The sequence below is a fragment of the Carcharhinus amblyrhynchos genome, chromosome 5 (genome assembly GCF_965287045.1).
Source record: "Carcharhinus amblyrhynchos chromosome 5, sCarAmb.v2.hapA, whole genome shotgun sequence".
Lineage (NCBI taxonomy): Eukaryota > Metazoa > Chordata > Chondrichthyes > Carcharhiniformes > Carcharhinidae > Carcharhinus > Carcharhinus amblyrhynchos.
Window position 1 is genome coordinate 60,293,710 of NC_137328.1, and position 21,560 is coordinate 60,315,269.

General features: G+C 40.1%; 1 protein-coding gene across 2 annotated transcripts in view; it reads left to right on the plus strand.

Annotated features, from left to right (window-relative positions):
- LOC145343063 (guanine nucleotide-binding protein G(q) subunit alpha-like) overlaps nucleotides 1-21,560 on the plus strand; it is a 221,774-nt gene that overhangs the window by 164,971 nt on the left and 35,243 nt on the right. For both annotated transcript variants that reach the window (XM_080188879.1, XM_080188880.1), the window contains exon 3: nucleotides 18,541-18,695. In XM_080188879.1, the coding sequence (XP_080045005.1) occupies nucleotides 18,541-18,695 (155 nt within the window). The remainder of the gene's footprint in view (nucleotides 1-18,540; nucleotides 18,696-21,560) is intronic.

Genomic DNA, 21,560 nt, shown 5'->3' on the forward strand with positions numbered 1-21,560 from the left:
TAACATGGGCCAAATTAATTTGTTTGTGCTGCATCACTTTGTGATTCGAATGACGTTATTTTAATGCCAGTTGTTGTACTTTCCCATTTTCTGTTTTACCATGTCACATAACATCCCTGCCAGTAATGCTGTTGGTCTGTTATTACTTAGTCGTGCTGGAGTTGCACAAAAATACATCTTTGTTTTGTGCTCTCTCATTTGCAGAGGTATGCTTTGTTCGTTTTGGACAGTATTCATGAGATAGTGATGCTGTAAATACTGTTTATTTCTCCACCATTCAACATATGGATTTGATAAATTGAGATTGATTGATTTGGGTTTTAAGCAGATTTTACCAATGACTACCCCTTTCCAGACCCTTTGAGAAACGAGTGCAACAGTGATGGCAGGTGTGCCTGATTAAACTTGTGAAATCTTAAAGTCCTGAACTATATTAATATCGTGACTGAGTGAAATTGGAAAAATAGTTACATTACTAATTTGTGATTCCCAGGCTGCCATGTCTTTGGGGTAAGATGTGAGTTACGCAGCCAAAAACATTTTCAAAGCTTTTTTTTCCTTGATGGAAGTATGACAGAAATCAAACTCAGTTTATTGAGATTAATTATTCTTACAAAGAGCTCAAGCTAAAACTAATTGGAGCTGCTGCATTAGCAGTTGAGTGAAATGCTTGTGCCTGCTGCAGTAAATTAAATGTTTGTGAACTGGTATAAATGTTGATGTTTTTTAAAGTATAAATTTTGAACCTGGAATGATTTCATTCATTTTTATTCTCAATGGATATTAAGGACCAGCCTTTGACGCATCTTCATTCATTCACACATTTGGCGATTTATGCTGCAGCATATGGTGCCTAGTCTCTGGAGAGTATTTTAGTCACTGCTGAAAGATGCCTGAATTCCAAGAATTCTATGGAGAAATTTAAGCTAAGTTGAGGAAGCATTCGTGTGTGTCTGTGTGATCAAAAATTTGCATTTGCACGGTCATTTATTTTGTTTACTTTTTTAACATCACTGGGGAGGCGGTGGTATTGTCACTGAACTAGTAACTTGAAGACCCTTGGTAATGCTGTGGGGGATCCAGGTTTGAATCTCACCAAGGCAGATGGTGAAATTTGAATTCAATAAAAATCCGGAATGAAAAGTCTAATGCTAACCATAAAACCCTTGTTGATTATGTAAAAACCCACTTCGTTCACTAATTCCTATAGGGAAGGAAATCTGCTATCCTTACCTGGTCTGTTCTGTATGTGACTCAAGATTCACAGCCATGTCGTTGACTCATAAATGTTGTCTGGAATGGCCTAACAAGCCACTCAGCTCAAGGGCAATTAGCAGCACCCATATCCACTAATGTGGGAATGGAAACAATTGTTTATGTTGATGTAAACCATTTTTACAGTATAAACCCTTGTGAAAAGCATGATCCCATTGGTTGTGACTTCAGTGATGCAGATTACTTTAAGGATGTCTAACTGAGATCCAAAGTGCATCAATGTTGATTTTATCTAAACATTTCTTGCTGGATGTATGTTGTATATGCTCTGCTCCATGGTCACCTTGGTGTATCTAAAACTATTTAATTGGTTTGTAGAATCCCTACAGTGCAGAAGGAGGCCATTTGGCCCAGCAAGTCTCCTCCAACCACAATCCCACCCAGGCCCTATTCCTGTAACCCCACATATTTACCCTGCTAATCCCCCTGACGCCAGGGTTAACTTAGCATGGCCAATCCACCTAACCTGCATATATCTTTGGAGTGTAGGAGGAAACTGGGGCACCCAAAGGAAACTCACACAGACATGGGGAGAATGTGCAAACTCCACGCAGACAGTGATGCGAGGCCAGAATTGAACCCAGTTCCCTAGCACTGTGAAGCAGCAGTGCTAACCACCATGCTACAATGCCATCTGTAATACGTAGACAAATTTCATCATAAATAAGTCTCTCTATTTTCTGACACTGTATTTATACTGTGATTGTTTGATCAATCATTTATATCAGTACCATGTATTGATAGGTTGCAACTTTTTTCACATCTGCATTTTCAGGATTCTCAACCATTGCGACCAATGGTACAGTGATAACATATAAATGAACATTTTGGAAAATTCTGGAAATTGAGAACTGATGCAGATACTATATGGTGCTCAACATTTGATGGAAGCATAGAAATTGCTGTTGACGTAAAATGTTTTTTGAATGTGATGTTCTGTCCCAGAAAATAATTCATATTTTTATTTGCTGTGTGGGAAGTTCATTAACACGATCAATTAGTCAAAAGTAAAACCTTCCAGTAGTGGAGTTGTTTCTCCAGAATTAGATATCACAGACCCCTTGATTGGCTCTATGATTTCAAGCAAAAGAAATTCCTTTACTTTTCTACTGAATCATCCAATGTAATTTGCAGGTCACCCCACATAACAAAAGTGAATCCACAGCTTGAAAAGATCTGACCAAGCTGCAATGAGAGCCAACAGCTCAAAAAGAACCATTGTTCAAAGCCTATGACTTAGAAAGACAAGTGGAATATGAACTTCTTACGTTAGCTGTCAATATATCTAACTAAAGTTTAATCTTACTGAAAGAGTCCAAATATATGTTCTGAACATTTTAACTGTCTTGAAAAGACAGCTGTGACTCTTGTCATCACTTAAAGGACTTGAAGTGTCACATAAAGTCAAGGAACAAAATACAGAAAGATCTGTTAATGAAAGGATTTATCTCATATCTGATGAAATGTATACGATAGTTTAGGTAAGTGAGAGATCATAGCAGTGTGTATTTAAGATGCATTGTACAACATATGATCCTTGGGAGAAAAATAATGAAGGCATTGAGTAAAAAAACAAGAAAAGAGGCTGTTGAGCTGACGGGCAAGAATGCCCAATTGAATAAGAGTGAGTTGACTTTCCAATTAACATAGAAAGTCAATGTAACATGGGGATTGAGTATTTAGACAACTAGTGGCAGGAATATGAGCATGAAGCAGCCAAAGGCAGGAAGTCATATGGTGCAATCCCTTGGAATACCCAAATTGGCAACTCCACTTTCATGAGATGTCCTCATTTTTTATTGCCATGAAGCTCCTGGGGATAGGATTTGAATGATGGTTTTCGTGATGCCAGGACAGTCTGTAATCTATGTACTCCAGGTTTTCAGAGCTTTATTGGCATGGTCCTTAAAAAGATATTTGCAAGAATGAAATAGTCTAGCTATTAAACAACACAGAATAATTGTTAAAGTATGTTGTATGATTTTTTTAAAATTTTGAATATAGAAAACCTGAGGCACACCTCTAAAGCAATACAAGGAGTAGATTATGTGACACAGGAATTCATTAAATAGATTCCATCAATAAGATTCCATTCTTCAGATTAGTAATAGTTATCTAGGTTAACTAAATGTGCATTTTGCAATAGACTCTGGTCCAGCAGAGTTCAAATAGCCACATTTTTACAAAAAAAATGTGCAATGAAATTGTCTTGAGGCAAATGCAGGTCAGCTCAAATCATTTGCTGTACACTCTCACCGATCATTTGTTTTGTCAATCACAGCAATCTGCATCATCGACAAGGTTAGTATTTGCTGCCTGTCACTAATTGGCTTCGTTGAAGTCCAGGTTGGATAGGTGCACCCATAGTTCTATTAGGAATGAAAAGCCACAATTTTAACCATGAATAACAATATAGTTCCAAATTAGTATGATGTGTGACTTAAAGGGGAACTTGCAGAATGTTCCCATTGTCCTCTGCCTTTGTCCTTCCAGTTGGTAGTTTATGGGTTTGGAAGTTGCTGTTGAAGGAGTCTTGGTGAGCTGCTGAAGTGCATCTTATACGATGCATGCTATTGCCACTATGTATCATGAACCTTTAAGATGATGGGTGGGGCATCATTCAGCACTGGTAATGCCATTGAAAAACCTGTCGGACTTTAACCTGGTGTTAGACAATACACATCTCTTTAACCTGTGCTTGACCCTCTGTCCCACTTACATTGTCTGTAACTTTAAGACTTGATTACCTGTAAAGACTGGCATTCCAACCATTATCTTGTAAATTGAGTTTGTGTCTTTATATGCCGTGTTTGTGAACACAACTCCCACTCCCCTGATGAAGGGGCAGTGCTCCGAAAGCTTGTGGCTGGTGCTGCCAAATAAACCTGTTGGATTTTAGCTTGGTGCTGCGATTTCTTACAGTGCCTTTGAATGCCATGGGAAGATGGCACTGACATTCAATTTGGCTTTGGATAGGACCTCTCAGCTCCAGACCTCATTTCAACCTTGCTTCAAATTCAAAAGGTGAGGTGAGAATGATTGCCTTTGACATCAAGACAACATTTGACCAAGTGTGGCAAAGAGTCCCAGCAAAGCCGAAGTCAAGAGGAATGTGGGGAAATTTTTTTTCGAATTCATTTGTGGGATGTGGGTGTTGCTGATTGGATCAGCATTTGTTACCCACGTTTCTATGGACCTATGTAGGCTAGGCCAAATATGGATGACAGATTTCCTTCTCTAAAGGGCCAGGTGGATTTTTATGGCAATGGTTTCATGGTCTCATTACAGTTGTAATTCCAAATATTTTTATTATTGAATTCAAATTTCACCATCTGCCATGGTGTGATTTGAACCTAGATCCCCAGAGCTTTACTGTGGGTCTTTGGATTACGAGTCCAGCGACAATACCATTGTGCCGTTGCCTTCCCATGGAGGTTATTGCTGAGTGAGTGCCACTAGATAGCAATGTCAATGACACCTTTCATTACTTTTGATGACTGATCAGCCGGTAACTCGTTAGATTAATTTGATTTGCTTTTGTGAACAGGGCATGAACAATTTTCCATATTGTCAGGTCCAAGTCAGTGTTGTAGCTATATTGGAATAGCTCGGCAACAGCAGTTCTGGAGCACAGGTCTTCACACCTTAAAAACAGTGATATTGCCAGTGTCCATCTCTACCCAATGCCTTGATATCATGTGGAGTAAATTGAATTGATTGGAGAATGATGTTTGTGCTGCTGTGACTTTGGGAGAAAGGCAAGGTGGACCATTTGCTTAGCACCTCTGAGTGAAGTTGATTGCAAATGTTTCCGTCTTGTCCTTTGTGCTGATGTGATACGCTGATCCGTTGATGAGGATAGAGATAATTATGAAGCCTCCTGCTCCTGTCAGTTGTTTCATTGTCCATTACTATTCATGATCGGTTGTGGTAGGACTGCAGACCTTTGATCTGATCTGTTTGTTGTGCAGTCACTGCTTCTGCTGTTTAGCATGCATGTAGTCCTGTTCACAAGGTTGGCATTTCATTTTTAGGTTTCGCTGCTGCATCTGACATGCTTTCCTTCACTCCACATTCCACCAGCTTGATCCCCTGGCTTAATGATGATTTGCTTGCATGGACATTTGTCCATGAACTGAGTGGCTTGCTAGGCCATTTCAGAGGGCAGTTAAGAGTCTAACCAGGTAAGGATGGCAGATTTCCTTTCCTGAATTGCATTTGTAAACCAGATGGGTTTTTATGACAATCTAGGATAGTTTTGCATTCACCATTACGAAGACTAGCTTTCAATTCCAGATTTGCTTAATTAATTGAATTTGAATTCTATTAGCCGCTGCAGTAGGACTTGACCACATGTCCCAGGAGCATTAGCCCGGACCTCTGGATTACTGTTTCAGTGACATTATCACTTTGGCATCAGTGGTAATGACAAAGTGAGGGATATGCCAAACCATGAGGTTTTGGCTGAATACAATTCTATTGCTGCTGATGACCCATCGCACCTCAAGAATGCCTAATTTTAAACAACGAGGTCTGCTCTGAATCTCTTTATAGCACTGCAATAGTGTCACACAATAGATTGTAAAACATCCTCAGGGTGAAAATGGGATTCGGTCGCCACAAGACGATGCAGTAGTCACTCCTACCAATCCCGTCATTGATGTATCTGTGACATAATTATTGGGTGAGGTCAAGTAGACTTTGCCTTCTTGGTTTCCTCAAAGCCAGTTTGGCCAATATGTTCTTCAGGAGTCATCCAGCTTGGTCAGTTGTGCTATTAAGCCATTCTAATGGTTGACATGGAAGATTGCATTCTATGTCCTTGCCTGATATCCTCAGTGTTTCTTCCGAATGGTGTTCCACATGGGGGTATTAATTTTCCAGTTGAGGGAGGGCATGAAGGAGTAATGATAATAATCAGCAGGAGATTTCCTTGCCCTGAATCCTTGCCAAATATTTGACCTGAAGCCAAGAGATTTCAAGGGGTCTGCAGTCAGTGTTGAGGAATCCCAGGGCTTCTCCCTTCTGACTGTACATCAATATGCTGCTACTTTTACTAGGTCTGTTCCTCTGGTGGAATAAGACATAACCAGGGTTGATAATGGAGATGTCTGTGACATTTACTGTGAAGTATGATTAAGCAAGTATAACTGTCGAGATTTGTTTGATTGTGGGACAGATCACTCAATTTTGGCACATGTCCTTGCATGCTAGTGAGGAGGACTTAATTGGACAAACAGTATGATATTTTGTTGTTTCGAATGCCTTCGTTAATGTTGGGTGGTGCATCCACTTATTATTTTACTTTTCTGTAGTAGTTTGATATGCAAATGGTTAGTAGGCCATTTCAGAGAGCACTTGAGAGTTGACCATATTGGATCTTAAGTTATGTATTTCGGCTAGACTGGGTAAGGGTTGCAGATTTCCTTCCCTGAAGCTCATGAATGATTGACTTCATTTTGCAATTTTTGTTGTTCGCCTTTCAAATAATAATTCTTGCACAACTTGAATACTATTATGCGTGGAATAATTAAAATAAGCTTTCCTATTGCTGCATACTAGATGAGTTCAAGAGAAGAGTGAAAGGGGACTTCAGGATCTCTTAAGAGATGAGGCTAGCAGAGTTATACACTTTCTGGGTGTTTAAAATGGTGAGCATACTGAATGTAAGGAAGATATTTAATTAAAATAGTGAGGACAGATAGTAGACAAGTTCAAAATTTTTCAGAAGTGAGAAGTTTAGACTTCACTTGAAATGTAGAATTCTGAACAACTCCCAGCAAAAGTAGGAGGTGGAGAGTTAATTAACGCTTTCAAAATAAAAATTGCTGAGTAAATATCCTATTTGGGGTAGGATTTCGAGTTTTTGGGGAAGATATTATTTCAGGCTCAATGGGTCTTGCGCTGTTGGGATTAAGAGGTTGTGTGTGAGGGTAATCAGTGAGGACTGAACAGTGGAAAAAGGAGGATGATAAATGTTTTCATTTTGGCTTGATTACCTTTGACAATTGGATTTTTTTATTACCTGTTTGACATGACAAAATCAATTATAATTTGGTGTACATGCACAAATAATCAACACCATTTAACCTTGTCTCCACCTCTTCTTCTGTTGTTTAAATTTGCTGTGGCATTACACAGTAGTCTCATATTTCTGTGCAGGCACTGTTGTCTGCATTCCAGGCACATCAAGTAGCTCCTAGGCTTGGCAGAATAGTCTGTAACAGCAGAGGTGTCACTGCCTGCTTCTCATGCTGCATAATGTTTAGCAAGTATTCATGAAGGGCTGGAATCTTCAGTCTCTGGACTGTTCTCAAAGGAAACCACATTATGATTGTTGAACTAGCAAAACAGTTTAAGAATTAAAGATAATCAGCAACAGTTAATCTCTTAGTTTACTAACTTCCATAATCCTGCAAATTGATTGCAGTTAATGAATTATATTACTTGGGGTTAATGGTATATATGGTTACAGTGATTAATGATGTGTAATGTATTTCAATGTTAATTAATGATAAACACCCAAGAGAAGCTTGGGTGGCATGTATTAGATTGGTAGTACTTCACTTACATGGCAACAAAACACATTTTATCGTGGTTCAGGTCTAGTGTTAACTTGTCAATATTTTTAGTAAAAATCAGTCCATCACTTGCATTGCCCAGACTAACTCCATTCTTGAATCCATGGCAAAATTCTCCTGCATACACACTGTTGTGTCACTCAGCTGAAGAGCTTTGTATGAGAATTTGGAATCATCTGACATGCAAAGGTTAGCAAAACCATCTATGGCTTCAATCCAACACATGGTTACGCTGTGTGTAGAGAAGGAAATATCACAAGCGTGATATACATACAAACTGTTTTGAAAATACGTGCATAACTACCTCCATTAACTTGCTCCCTCTGCTGTTGACTCTTCCATTACACTACATGGTCAGTAATTTACATTTAAAGTATTTACATGTATAATTGTGTTGCCTGTATCACAGATTTGGAGATGCATACTACTGCTCTCTTCACCTTTGTCTATTCCTTTGTCTCCTGTCATAAAATATGATTAGAAATAAACTTGGAGAGATCAAGTTTTCTTTGCGGAGTTGTTTTAATTTATAATTTCCTTGAACTAGTTCGAGGCACTAGCAAGTAAAGTTATAGCTTTACCTTTTGTTATCTGCAGCCACAGTGTAGTCCTTTGCTAGTAAAGGGAACAAAGCCAATTAGGTCAAGTATTGTTTTAAAATGTCAATTTTATCCAATCCAGCTGTCTTGCTGAGTGCAATGTGGAAAATATCGGTTTATGTTCTTTAATGTTTGAGTCAGACCATCGTTAGCCATTTTATCAATGCACTGGGTCACTATTCTTTGACAGTGCTACAATTTGAATAGCTTTTCAAGCTTTCTCCCAATTATATATGCCAACCATGTCTGCAGCCACGGGTTTTTTGGCTACTATTAGAGACTTTCCTGATCTTGCCAGCTCAACTCACCAGGTGCGATGCTTCAAGCATATTACCTGCAGAAGCTGAATGTAAAATGTTCTTGCTGGCCAAATGTAACAGTGCTTGTCTGAAAAGTTCTTACATTGCTCATGTTTTGTTTTCAAATGTTTGTATAAAAGAGAGAGTTTTAAACTGTTGTTCAAAATCATTGCTCCACATAACACACGCTGTGGATGAGAATAATCATTGGGCCCAGTCCAAATGAATCTAGTCTCAATGTAATTTTCTTCATATTTGGGTTTCTTTGATGCATGTCTTGTTTTATGATGATTATTGCTTTGTTTCAGCAATTCAGGGTGGAGCTCACACATGGAATCCATCTTTACCTGTGATGTCCATAGTCATCATACTGATGTTTGCAGTTTCATCCTCATCACTGGTAGTTTCTTAACTCCTTTTTTTAAGCCACCTGCCTGTTTTGAATGGTTACATCTTCTTGCCCATAATTCACCCTGTATAAGTAGAAAAGTGATGACGAAAAAGGCTCCAATGGGGGCAAACGGTTTGATGCCATATTGTACAATCATAGAATGCAAACTGCGCATATTTTTTCCTGCATTTGCTGTACTCAGTACACTTGAAAATAATTTAAATGTTCTGTTGACATTTTTTAACAAACGATGGAGCTAATTATTAAATTTTGATCAGTGTGCTGAGAAAACATTTGCTCGTTAACAGATGATGAGTTCTCATCACACCCACAGAATTGTTTACTCAGCAGCCCCTCTTCCCACATCCCATACCCATACTCACTCAGTGCCTTTGCGGGAAAGCTTCAGTCCGACAGTGTTTCAGCCAGCTCAGCATAACTGCATCTTGATAATGAATAATTCTGAATAATAAAATTCAGGCCAAGCTTTTGTGCAAAGGTAATAAGCTGATGTGGAAGGAGAGCTGTGATGAGGCCACAGTCGCTGAATTGGCAAGAATCTTCAGTAGCTTTTCCAGACCTGGCATATGGGCCCACCAGATTACAGTGAGTTTCAGCCAACGGCAGCTAAACTCACAGTCTGGGTTAGAGATTTAGATGCTACCATTGTCGTGGTATCCGCCAACCATTAAATGCCTCTATTTCCAATCAAAGTGCTATGACTGGAGGAAAGTTGGTCATATCCACTTGGCGTGCAGGAGTGAGGGGAACAGTAAAGCTCCAGGTTACAACTGCGTGCAGTGTCATGGTCGTGGAAGACCTAAGGTTAATTCAGGAGTCTGGAAGTCCTCAAATGCATATTTGATATCTATGGAAACTGAAGTTGATACTGAGCACAAAGATCAGCAGTTGTACCCAATCGGACCAAGAAGAACAGCACCTGGAAGATGCGAGCCAAAGCCTGAAGATATAATTCCAGCACCCACAGTGAAAAATGAAAGTTAGTTTTCATTGTTGTTTCAGCTGCAGCAATATCTGTTGTCTCAGAAGGAGAATACAAGTCTCTAAATCACATTCCTCTTCGCAAAACTGGTGTGTAACTGAGTAGTTATTCTCATAATGGTATTTTGGTGGTAGATCAAGTTGGTGTCAGATAAAAGCAAAATAATGCAGATGCTGGAATTTGAAACAAGCAGAAAATGCTGGAAAACCTCAGCAGGTCTGACAGCACCTGTAGAGAGGGAATCGAGCCAACGTTTCGAGACTAGATGGCCTTTCTTCGGAGCTAAGAGCAAAAAGAATCAGATATGATTTATATTATGATAGTGGTGGGCGAGGGTGCTGTAATTGGACAAAGGAAATATAAATGATGATGATGAAGGCTGCGAAAGGTGCTAAAAGTGTCCTTAGTTATTGTCAGGGTAGAATGTGATTGTACATCCTATTACTTACCATTGGTGGTAGTGGGAGGGAACAAAATCTTCCTGAATGGAAGGATTACGAAGATAGTTGACCTAGTTTAACTGTTATTCCCTGTGGGGATCAATAAGCGTGTACTGATGCTGAGGAAGTGCTAAGAGAGCGATAATAAAATTAGGTATCTCAAGATTAAAAACAAGATAAAGGACAATATACAGCAAACATTTGTAAGGTGAAACCAGTGCCTTATGCATAGTTAGACGCAGTAGGCAAAGAGCTGGATGGATTAGGAAGAAGAAGACAATTAAGATGACAAAGAGCAGTAAATAGGCCACACCCAGTGTGGTAGTTCAGAAAGCAAACTGGGTTGCTCCAAATTGTGGAGATAAAAAACAAATGGTACATATGCTTATCTACTGCCTCCCAGTGAAGATTTGTTTTCTAATTTAGCTGATAGAAAGGTGTTCAGTAAGATAGATTTGTCAAACACATGTTGACAGTTAGAATTAGCTGACAAAATCAAGGAACTACTTAAACTTTCATGCATATGAATGTTATCATTTGGGTTTTCTACAGCTCTGCATTGTTCCACAGCATTGTGGAGTAGGCATTGAGTGGGATAAAAGGAGTGTGCGTTTTTTTTTATCTGACCTTTTTAATTAGCAGTAAGACAGAGCAAAACACATTGTCAGATTGAGCAAACTCTTAGATTAACTTCAAGAATATGGAACCAAGGCAGAAGAGATGCTTTATGGTATCAAGTGTAACATCCCTGGGTCACGAGAAAGATGGTGAAGATATCCTCCCAATGTAGGAGCGCATTGAGGGAATTTTGAAAACAGGGATAGAGAACAAAGAAGAAATTAGAAAATTTCACAACAATCTCTGTGAATGTTCTATGTTCATCCCTGATTTAGCTAAAGATTTGCTCCAGTGCATCTATTGCTGAAAGATTAAATGGATAAGGAGTGATCTGCAGTGTGTCAGAAAGTATTTGAAGAAGTTAAATATGTAGTAACTAATGATATGTTTTGACACACTGATCCCGTAACTAACGTTCAGATAGGTGGACTGGCCGTGCTAAATTGCCCCTTTAGTGTTCCAAGCTGTGTAGTTTAGATGAATTGACCATGATAAATGTGTGGGGTTATGGGGCTAGGGTGGGGGAGAGGATTGGGTAAGATGTTCTGTCAGAGTTGGTGCAAACTCAATGGACTGAACAACCTCTTTCCCCGAGAAATTATAGGGATTCAATGATTCTGGGTATAATAGACCTCATCTCTTGACTTCAATTCTATTGTCCATGTTGAGACTAAGGCTATATTGAGGATAGGAGCTGAATGGCTCTGGCAGAATCTAAATTGCGAGCCAGTGAGGAAGTGCCGCTTGGTAGTATTGTTGATAACATCTTCCATCACTTTGCTGGTGAGTACAATGATGGGGCGGTAATTGGCTGGGCTAGAATTCTGCTTTTGGTGGATGGGAACTACCTAGACAATTTTCCACATTGCTGGTTTGTTGCCTGTATTTTAGTTATACTGGAAATGCTTGGCTAGGAGCATTGCTAGTTCTAGAGCACAAGTCTTCAGTGCTGTTGCCAGAACCCATAACTTTTGAGCCATATTAATGGCTATCAGCCATTTCTTGTTATCACGTGAAGTATTTGAAATGGCTGCAGAATGGCATCTGTGACGGAGCAGAAGGTTGATCATCCATTCAGCCCTTCTGGCTGAAGATTGTTGCAAATGCTTCAGCCTTTACTTTTGCACTGACGTACTGGACATCAGGATGGGGATATCTGTAGAGCCTTCTCTGCCTGTTAGTTGTTTAGTTGTCCACCACCATTCAGAACTGGACATGATAGGACTGTAGAGCTTGCATTTGATCCAATAGCTGAGATCTCTTAGCTATATCTGTTGCATACTACTTTAATTTTTGACATATAATAGTAGTCCTGTGTTCTCACTTGACCAGATTGACACTCATTCTTAGATTATGCCTGGTGCTGCTCTTGGCACGCCTTCCTACATTCTTCATTGCAGCGGGATTAATCCCCTGGTTTGGTGATGATGGTAGAATGAGGGAGATTACAGATTGTGGTTGTATACAATTTTATTGCTGCTGATTGGCCTCATGGGATGCTCAGTTTGATTTGCTGTTTGAAATCAATGTAGCATGGTGGTCGTGCCCCAAACAATGGAGAGTATCCTCAATCTGAAGATGGGGACTGTGTGGTCTCACTCCTACCCATACTGTGATAGATGGTGCTTCGTGACAGGTTGGTAAGGACAAGGTCAAGTTGTTTATCCCCTCCCCTTCCCATTCATTCCCCCTTTGTATGCCACAGTCCCAGTCTAGTAGCTATGTCCTTTAGGATTCAGTCACCTTGGTCATAGCAATGCCATCAAGCCACCCTTGGTGATGGATATTGATTTTGCCCACCCAAAGTACACTTATGCTCTTACCACCTTCACTGCTGCTTCCAGTTGGTCCAGCATCGAGAATTGATGATTTGTCAGCTGATAGGGGAGGGGCGCTGACAGTGGTGGGCATCAGTTCAGAAGTTTTGTTGCCCATATTTGACTTGATGCTATGAGACTTCAAGTGTGTAATGCCTTTGGTGTAAAAAGGTGGGGTATTTTCAGTTAGTGTATTGCAGTAGCAAAAATGGGTAAAGTACTCAATTTTAAATGGAAATAGAGTCTATGAAGTCGACAATTTACAAGACATTGCGTTATCCTTCTTAGGGGAGATTAAAGAAATAATTGGAAACTCTTGAATTGCCCTGATATTGGTTGGTCACAAAACATACTTTAAATTAGATACTGGAGCAGTAGTTTCAGCTGTTTCAGATGCTGAACGTATGTTGAATAAGCAAATATTCTGCAAAAGTGATATAGACCAGGAGGAACAGAGCTGAAGATTCTGGGAGAATTGACAGCCACTCAAAAGTACAGAGAGAAAGTAATTGTCCAAGCACTCTTCATAATTCACTTAAGTGAATTGTTCACTTTTCTTGACTTGACTTTTTTGTTGCGTTATTTAGTTTCAAGTAGAAAGGCATGTAGGGAATTGAATCTTAATTCCCAGAGTCAAAGAAATAAAGAATGGTGAGGATCAATTAAGAGGCACCATTCTACTGTTTACAGAATTGGCAAAACTGGAAACACCATATCGTGCAATGATGTGGAGATGTCGGCATTGGACTAATGTGGGCATAGTAAGAGGTCTCAAACACCAGGTGAAAGCCCAAGAGGTTTATTTGGAATCGTGAGCTTTCGGACTGCTGTCCCTTCATCATAAACACCCGATGAATGAGTAGCACTTCAGAAACTCATGGTTGGACTTGAACCTGGTGTGAGACTTCTTATTGTGCCCATATTGTGCAAGACCGAGCCAAAAAACACTATCGATATGCTTTTATATAGACCCAGGTAGTTTCTATACCCATCACTTTCAGAGGTAAAGAAAGTGATTGATTCAATGATAAGACAAGGAATCGTTTCACCTGTGAAAGTGCCAATGAGTTGGTGCTCAGGGTTGGTAACTGACTCCAGAAGAATATGTGTTGATCTCACACACGAGTTTAATAACAGGAAATAGAGTCTGGATAAATGTGTAATTTTCTGGTTGGCAGACTGTGACTAGTGGAGTACTACAGGGATCAGTGCTGTGCCTCAACCTTTCCAATCCATGTTAATGCCCTGGATGAAGAACTCAGCTGTATTGTAGTCAGAATTGCTGCTGATAACAAAGTTAGGTAGGAAAGAACGTTTTGTAGAGATGCAAAGACTGTGCAAAGGGATATAAATACAAAAATACTATTGAAGCTTTTTGTCTTGCATTCATCCAGGTAAATTCGAAAAATATGGCATGAGAAGAAAGTGGTGGTTGGCTGGCAAGAGGACTTGGCTCAGTTGACTGCCAAGCTTTTGTTTAAATTTGAGCCAGGCAGGTTAATTCTAATTGCTAAAGGCATGGAACCAGGGAATAGCCTTCCCTAAAACCTTTTTTATTTGTAATTGGCTCCATGAGTTGACACATTGAAATGTGGAGGAGGCTCGAATGGCCAAATGATCACTCTTGCTCCTATTTCTGTTAAGAGATTTTCTTTGGTATTACAGAAGGGAGGGAAGGGTATTGAGAATTTTCTGTAGTTTTTTTATACTGCATAAACTATAAATGGAGTTAAGATAACAGAATTGTTGTATTGCTCTTTGAGTTTTCTGTGCTTTTTTTCATTAATTGTTTTGCAGGCCCATTTTATAGATAGGGAATTGTTACATAAGACATATAAGTAGCTTATTTTTATCATTCAAATTGCTGATCAAGTCAGTGGGCAGTGGGGTACTGAGACATATGCTTCCATCTGTGATTCTGCATACAGTACTACATCTTTTAATCTTGTCTTCATGTGCAGTGAGAGAAAATGAGAACAGGCCAGTTAACTCCCAGTAGGGGTGAAAGAAACTCTATAAAGGAAAATTTGAGGCCTACTCAGGGAGGATTGATTACATAGTCTGATCTAATCTTGAGAGTGGAAAGAAGAGAAATTAAATTTGGGGAGTGATTTTGAGGGGAAATAGATTTTGGAAAATATTTGATTCCATAAGTAGCAAATGATAACTCATTGTAATTGCACTGTTAACTAATGCTAATTGTGCTAACATGCTGAAACTAATACAAAAACTCCTTGTCGAGTTGAGGGGATTGAGCTATGAGGAGAGGCTGAATAAACTAGGCTTGTACTCGTTAGAGTTTAGAAGAATGAGGGGAGATCTCATTGAGACGTATAAGATGATGAATGGGATGGATAGGATAGAGGTGGAGAGACTCTTCCCACTCAAAAAAGACAGTAGGACTAGGGGGCACAGCCTCAAGATAAAGGGGAGGCGGTTTAGAACGGAGTTGAGGAACTTCTTCACTCAAAGGGTGGTGAATCTCTGGAATTCTCTGCCCGTTGAAGTGGTGGAGGCTGCCTCGCTAAATATTTTTAAGAAGCGGGTTGATGGGTTTTTGATAAGAGAGGGGATTAAGGGTTATGGGGAGAGGGCGGGAAAGTGGAACTGAGCCACGACAGATCAGCCATGATCTTATTGAATGGCGGGGCAGGCTCGAAGGGCTAGATGGCCTACTCCTGCTCCTATTTCTTATGTTCTTATGTTCTTATGACATGTACTTCATAAAAATATGTATAATGCCAATATCCTGTCTGTAACTCTCTGATAGTTACCCTGAATCTGCAGCTAGAAATTCCCTGCAGTGCGTGAATTGTGATCAGGATCCCTAGTTGATGCCACTTTTGATATGTACCATCACTTTCTCCACCACCTTTTGGGCTGCGTTTGTGTGTGAAGATAACTTTTGAAGTGGGTGCCTTAGAGCTGATATGTATTTGAGCTTGACATGCCAAAAAATAGCTGGTACAGACTGCCCTGAGCCAAAGTGATTCCTATTTAGAGCGCATCTCACAAGATAAAATCCGGAATTGAGCTTAGCACCAGCATCAGGTTTTGCTTACTATTTTTCATTTTGCTCCTTGCTCAGTGTTGCTCCCACTCAGCATGTTGCGGTTGCTGTTCTTGGCTTTCCAGGAAACTCGCCTCCAATTCACTCGGGCTGTCTCCTTCTGGTCCCGAGCTCCTATTCCCTAGTGTCTGTGAGTCAACTTTCCTAGTCTTGTCTTTTCATTGAGCTCTCTCTCCCCAGTCTCCATCTTACTGTGAAACCTCCCTTCCCCAGTCTCCACCTCCACCCCAGCCAACCTGGTACTGAGCAGAAGCAATTGCCTAGCTCCTTACAAAAGGCTGGCAAATGCAAATTAATTTTTTAAAAATTAATATAGTACAATTTCATTCTGACTCCTGATACCCCAGGCTTTCAGTTAATGGAATGGGATTTGCTGGGAAAAAAAGTGAAGTGTGGATGATGTATCTCGTTATCAGTGTGTAAGTTGCCCAGCATCTTGTGGCAAGGAACAGATGGCCCAAGTTGCAGGAAATTTTATACCACTCCACTGTTAGCTTCAAAAATACATGATTTCACCCTTAACTGTTGTGTTTCATGCTAATGACACATTTTTGCATTATTTGGTCTTTAAACTTACCACACACAGTTTATGCAGTCGTTAATTGTGCAAGTACCCTTTTACCCACATAGAAACTAAGAAATTAGAGCAGGACAGGAAGAAACTATATGGCCCCATGAGACTGCTCCTCTATTCAGTATGATCATGTGTGATGTTGTATATCGACTCAACTTTTCTGCTCACTCGCAATATCCTGTATTCTGAGAGTATCAAGAATCTTTCCAGGCCATCCTTAGATTTCCTCAATAGTGGAGTATCCAAATCCCTTTTGTGTACTGAATTCCAAAGTTCCACAATGATATAAGTGAAGAAATTGTTCTCATCTTGGTCCTAAATGATTGAAGCCTTATCCTGATGTTGTGCGCTCATGTTCTGGATTCCCTAGCCAGAGGAAACAGCCTCTAATTGTCTACCCCATCAAGCCTCTTTAGAGTCTTCTATGTTTCAATGAAGTGGCCTCACATTCTTCTGAACATCAGAAAGCGTAGGCCCAATTTGCTCAGCCTCTCATCACTGAGGAAGTAATCTTGTGAATCTTAGATGCACTGTCTCCAAGACAAGCTATCCTTACCTATTTTTGGAGATCAAAAGTTCACACGGTTTTCTAAGTGTGATCTGAGCAAATCCCTGTATAATTGTAGCAACATTTTTGTTATTCTTGTACTCCAGTCCCCTTACAATACTAATCAACTATGTTCTTTGCATAAGCAGACTAGTTGTCTGTACATCAGCATTTAAAATCTTCATGCCTTGGGAAAAAAAAATTCTTACCCTAACTACACAAGAGAATAACCCCTCAAATTTCCACATTGTTATCTTCCATATGCCACCTTGTTGCCCACAAACTTATCTATACCTCTTTGCAGTTTCGCATTATCTTTTGGATTGTTAAACCTAATTGATGAAAGACTATCTTAGATGCTTCATTGTACTCGCTATGCCATTACCTTCTTGCACTTTTAGCTACTTCCAGGACAAAGAGCTTTTGATCTGAAAGATGCTGAGGCAAGTCTTACTTCCCAGGCATGGCATGCAGTGCTCTGCTCCACTACATTCCAGCTCACCAACTTTTACAGATGCACCATAGAAAGCATTCTTTCTGGTTACACACAGCTTAGTATGGCTCCTGCTTTGCCCAAGACCACAGGGAACTACAAAAGGTTGTGAATGTAGCCCAATCCATCATGCAAAGCAGCCTCCCATTTGTTGACTCTGTCTACACTTCCTGCTGCAATGGCAGAGCAGCCAACATAATTGAGGACCCCACACACCCAGACATTCTCTCTTCCACTTTCTTCCATCTGGAAAAAGATACAAAATTCTGAGCTCATGTATCAACCAACTCAAGAACAGCTTCTTCCTCGCTGCCATCAGACTTTTGAATGGACCCACCTTGTATTAAGTTGATCTTTCTCTACACCTTGGCTATGACTGTAACACTACATTCTGTGCACTCTCGTTTCTTTCTCTATGAATGGTATGCTTTGTCTATAGCATGCAAGAAACAATACTTTTCACTGTAGGCTAATACATGTGACAATAATGAATCAAATCAGCTCAGTACCATATGGGGGCACTACAGTCAGAAATTTAAAACAGTCTCCTGGGCTACTTGAGGTAACGCTCAGGAAAGGAATCGCTGATTTCAGGAAGCTTCAATCATTCCAGGAGGGTAGAAAATCCTTCAATTCCTAATGTATAACTTAACAAGTGCTTATCAGTTTCTTAGCCCATCCTGATAATCAGGAATGGCATGAAATGCAAGAAAAATTTAAAAGGCAATAATTGGGTATTTGTAGTGTATGTTTGATCATGTATTTGGAAGTATTTACAATGGGTAAATAATCTTCTGAAATCTTGAAACTGAAAAATTTATTTTTCTTTACAGGCACATGCACAGTTAATTCGCGATATTGACGTAGAAAAGGTGACAACATTTGATAACCCTTATGTGGAAGCAATAAAATGCTTATGGATTGATCCAGGCATCCAAGAGTCCTATGACAGAAGGAGAGAGTACCAACTGTCTGATTCCACAAAATAGTAAGTGTATAAATCTAATTCACATGGAATTGAAATAACTTGTGTGTAAACAATTGATACTTCTCAGCTGACATCAGAACAAAAATTTATGCTCCATATGTAGAACTACCATTTTTGTGGGTTAAGACATACTCTTCTATTTAGGTTAATTGTTTAATTTGATGTATCTCTGTGATGCACTCAATGGCACAAAGAAAAATAAAAACAAATAATGAAATTGAATTCTTAGAATATAATGCTTCTGGTGACCAGTTAAATTCATAACTGTTTTTGCATGCTTGTTCTGGTTAATGGTATGACTAATGTTCATAGCCATGTTTATAATCCCACTCCAAATGCCCACTAGCCTGTCATCCCTGAAGCATATAAGCAAAACTTGAAACTAGGATTGGTAAAACATTTTTTGAGAAGGTGACCAAGTGTATAGATGAGGGTGGTGCAGTCAGTGTAGTTTATATGGATTTCGGCAAAGCCTTTGACAAGGTCCCACATGGGAGACTTGTAAAGAAGGTAAGTGCACATGGCTCACAGGATAATTTGATAAAATGGATTCAACATTGGCTCAGTTGTAGGAGACAAAGGGTAATGACAGAAGGCTGCTTTAGCAACTGGAAACCAATGTCCACTGGCCTACCGGGGGATATGTGATGGGTCCCCTATTATTCATCTTTTAAAATGACATAAATGACTGTGGCAGGGTAAGATTAATAAATTTGCGGATTACACAAAGTTTGGCCAGATGGTTAACAGTGTGTGTCTTGGGCTACAAAAAGATATAAACGCAATGATCCAATGGGGCAGAAAAGTGGCAGATGTAATTTAACTCTGAAGAGTGTAAGTTGACATACTTTAGAACGAGTAATTGGACAAGGAAGTATTCAATGAAAGGCAGGGCACTAGGAAGTTCTGTGGAACAAAGGGACCTTGGTGTGTTTGTCCACAGATCTTTGAAGGCAAAAGGGCATGTTCGGGTGGTGAAAAAGGCATATGGGACACTAGCCTTTAATGATCGAGGCACAGATTACAAAAGCAAGGAAGTCATGTTGGAGTTGTATAGAACTTTGGCGAGGCCACAGCTAGAGTATGTATGCAATTCTGGTCACCCCATTATAGGAAAGATGTGTTTGCACTAGACGGGTTGCAGAGGATGTTCATCAGGCTGCTGCCTGGAATGGAATACTTAAGTTATAAGACAGGTTGGGAAGGTTTGGGTTGTTTCATAGCGAGGGGGATTGAGTATAAAAGTAGGGAGGTCTTGCTGCAGCTGTATAGGGCACTGGGGAGGCCGCAGCTGGAGTACTGTGTGCAGTTTTGGTCGCCGCACTTACACAAGGATATTTTGGCCTTGGAGGGAGTGCAGAGGAGGTTTACTAGGCTGGTACCGGAGTTGAGGGGGTTGAACTATGAGGAGAGGCTGAATAAACTAGGCTTGTACTCGTTAGAGTTTAGAAGAATGAGGGGAGATCTCATTGAGACATATAAGATGATGAATGGGATGGATAGGATAGAGGTGGAGAGGCTCTTCGCGCTCAGAAAGGACAGTAGGACTAGAGGGCACAGCCTCAAGATAAAGGGGGGGCGGTTTAGAACGGAGTTGAGGAGGAACTTCTTCACTCAAAGGGTGGTGAATCTCTGGAATTCTCTGCCCGTTGAAGTGGTGGAGGCTGCCTCGCTAAATATTTTTAAGACGCGGGTTGATAGGTTTTTGATAGGCAAGGGGATTAAGGGTTATGGGGAGAGGGCGGGAATGTGGAACTGAGACACGACAGATCAGCCATGATCTTATTGAATGGCGGGGCAGGTTCGAGGGGCTAGATGGCCTACTCCTGCTCCTATTTCTTACGTTCTTATGTTTTCATTAGAGCAGAGAGGACTGAGGGGTGAACTGATCGAGGTGTATATGATTATGGGGAATGTAGAGAGAGTGGATAAGGGCTTCTTCTGCGCTGTATGATTCTGATTCTGTGATCTTAATCTGCTCTTGCTGCAATTTCAAATACACATCAAATTTTCACTCTTCAGGTAATTATCCAATTCTCTTTTGAAAGCCACAATTGAATCTGCCTCCACCACACACTCAAGCAATGTGTTTCAGATCCTAATCAGGCTCTGTTTTTTTAAAAAAAGATTTTTCTTCATTTCATTGCTATTTTTGCCATCGGCCTTAAATTGGTGTTCTCTGGTTCTTGACCATTTTGCCACCAGTTATTTTGTATCTGCTCTGTCCAGACCTTTCATGATTTTGAATACTTCTTTCAAGTCTCCTGTAAGCTCACTCTTTAAAGAGAACAGCAACAACTTCTCCAGTCCATCAGTGGACCTAAAGCAATTTGTTCCAGGAATCATCCCGAGGTTTATTCTTGTGAATTTTTTTCTGCACTGTCACCAATGTCTTCACATCCTTTGTGCCAACTCAGACTTTGGTTGAATGAGGCAAAGAGCATTTGAGGTCCAGGATCTTGACCAAAATAGAGAATCTCCATTCGGAAAGGTACCAAACACATTGGGATGCTTGGAACAGGCAGGGGGAAGTTGAGGCATCAGAAAGCTCTCAAAATTTCCATAAGCTTATGTAGCAGATCTTCTGTACACCACAGCTTGAATGTAGCAGAGTCCAAAGATCACACATTGATCTTATCAGCCATCTCAGAACCCATAAAATTGGAATAGAAGCAAGTTATCCTGGATCCTGAGGGATTGCCTAAGAAGGCATCCTTTCAAAAGTGTGGTGTCCAAAATTGGGGACACTACTCCACCTGAGGTAGAACTAGCATTACTTAAAGGTTCACCATAATGTTCTTGCATTTATACTCTGACTCTCTTAATGAAACTCAAGATCTCATATGCCTTATTAACTCTTTCCTC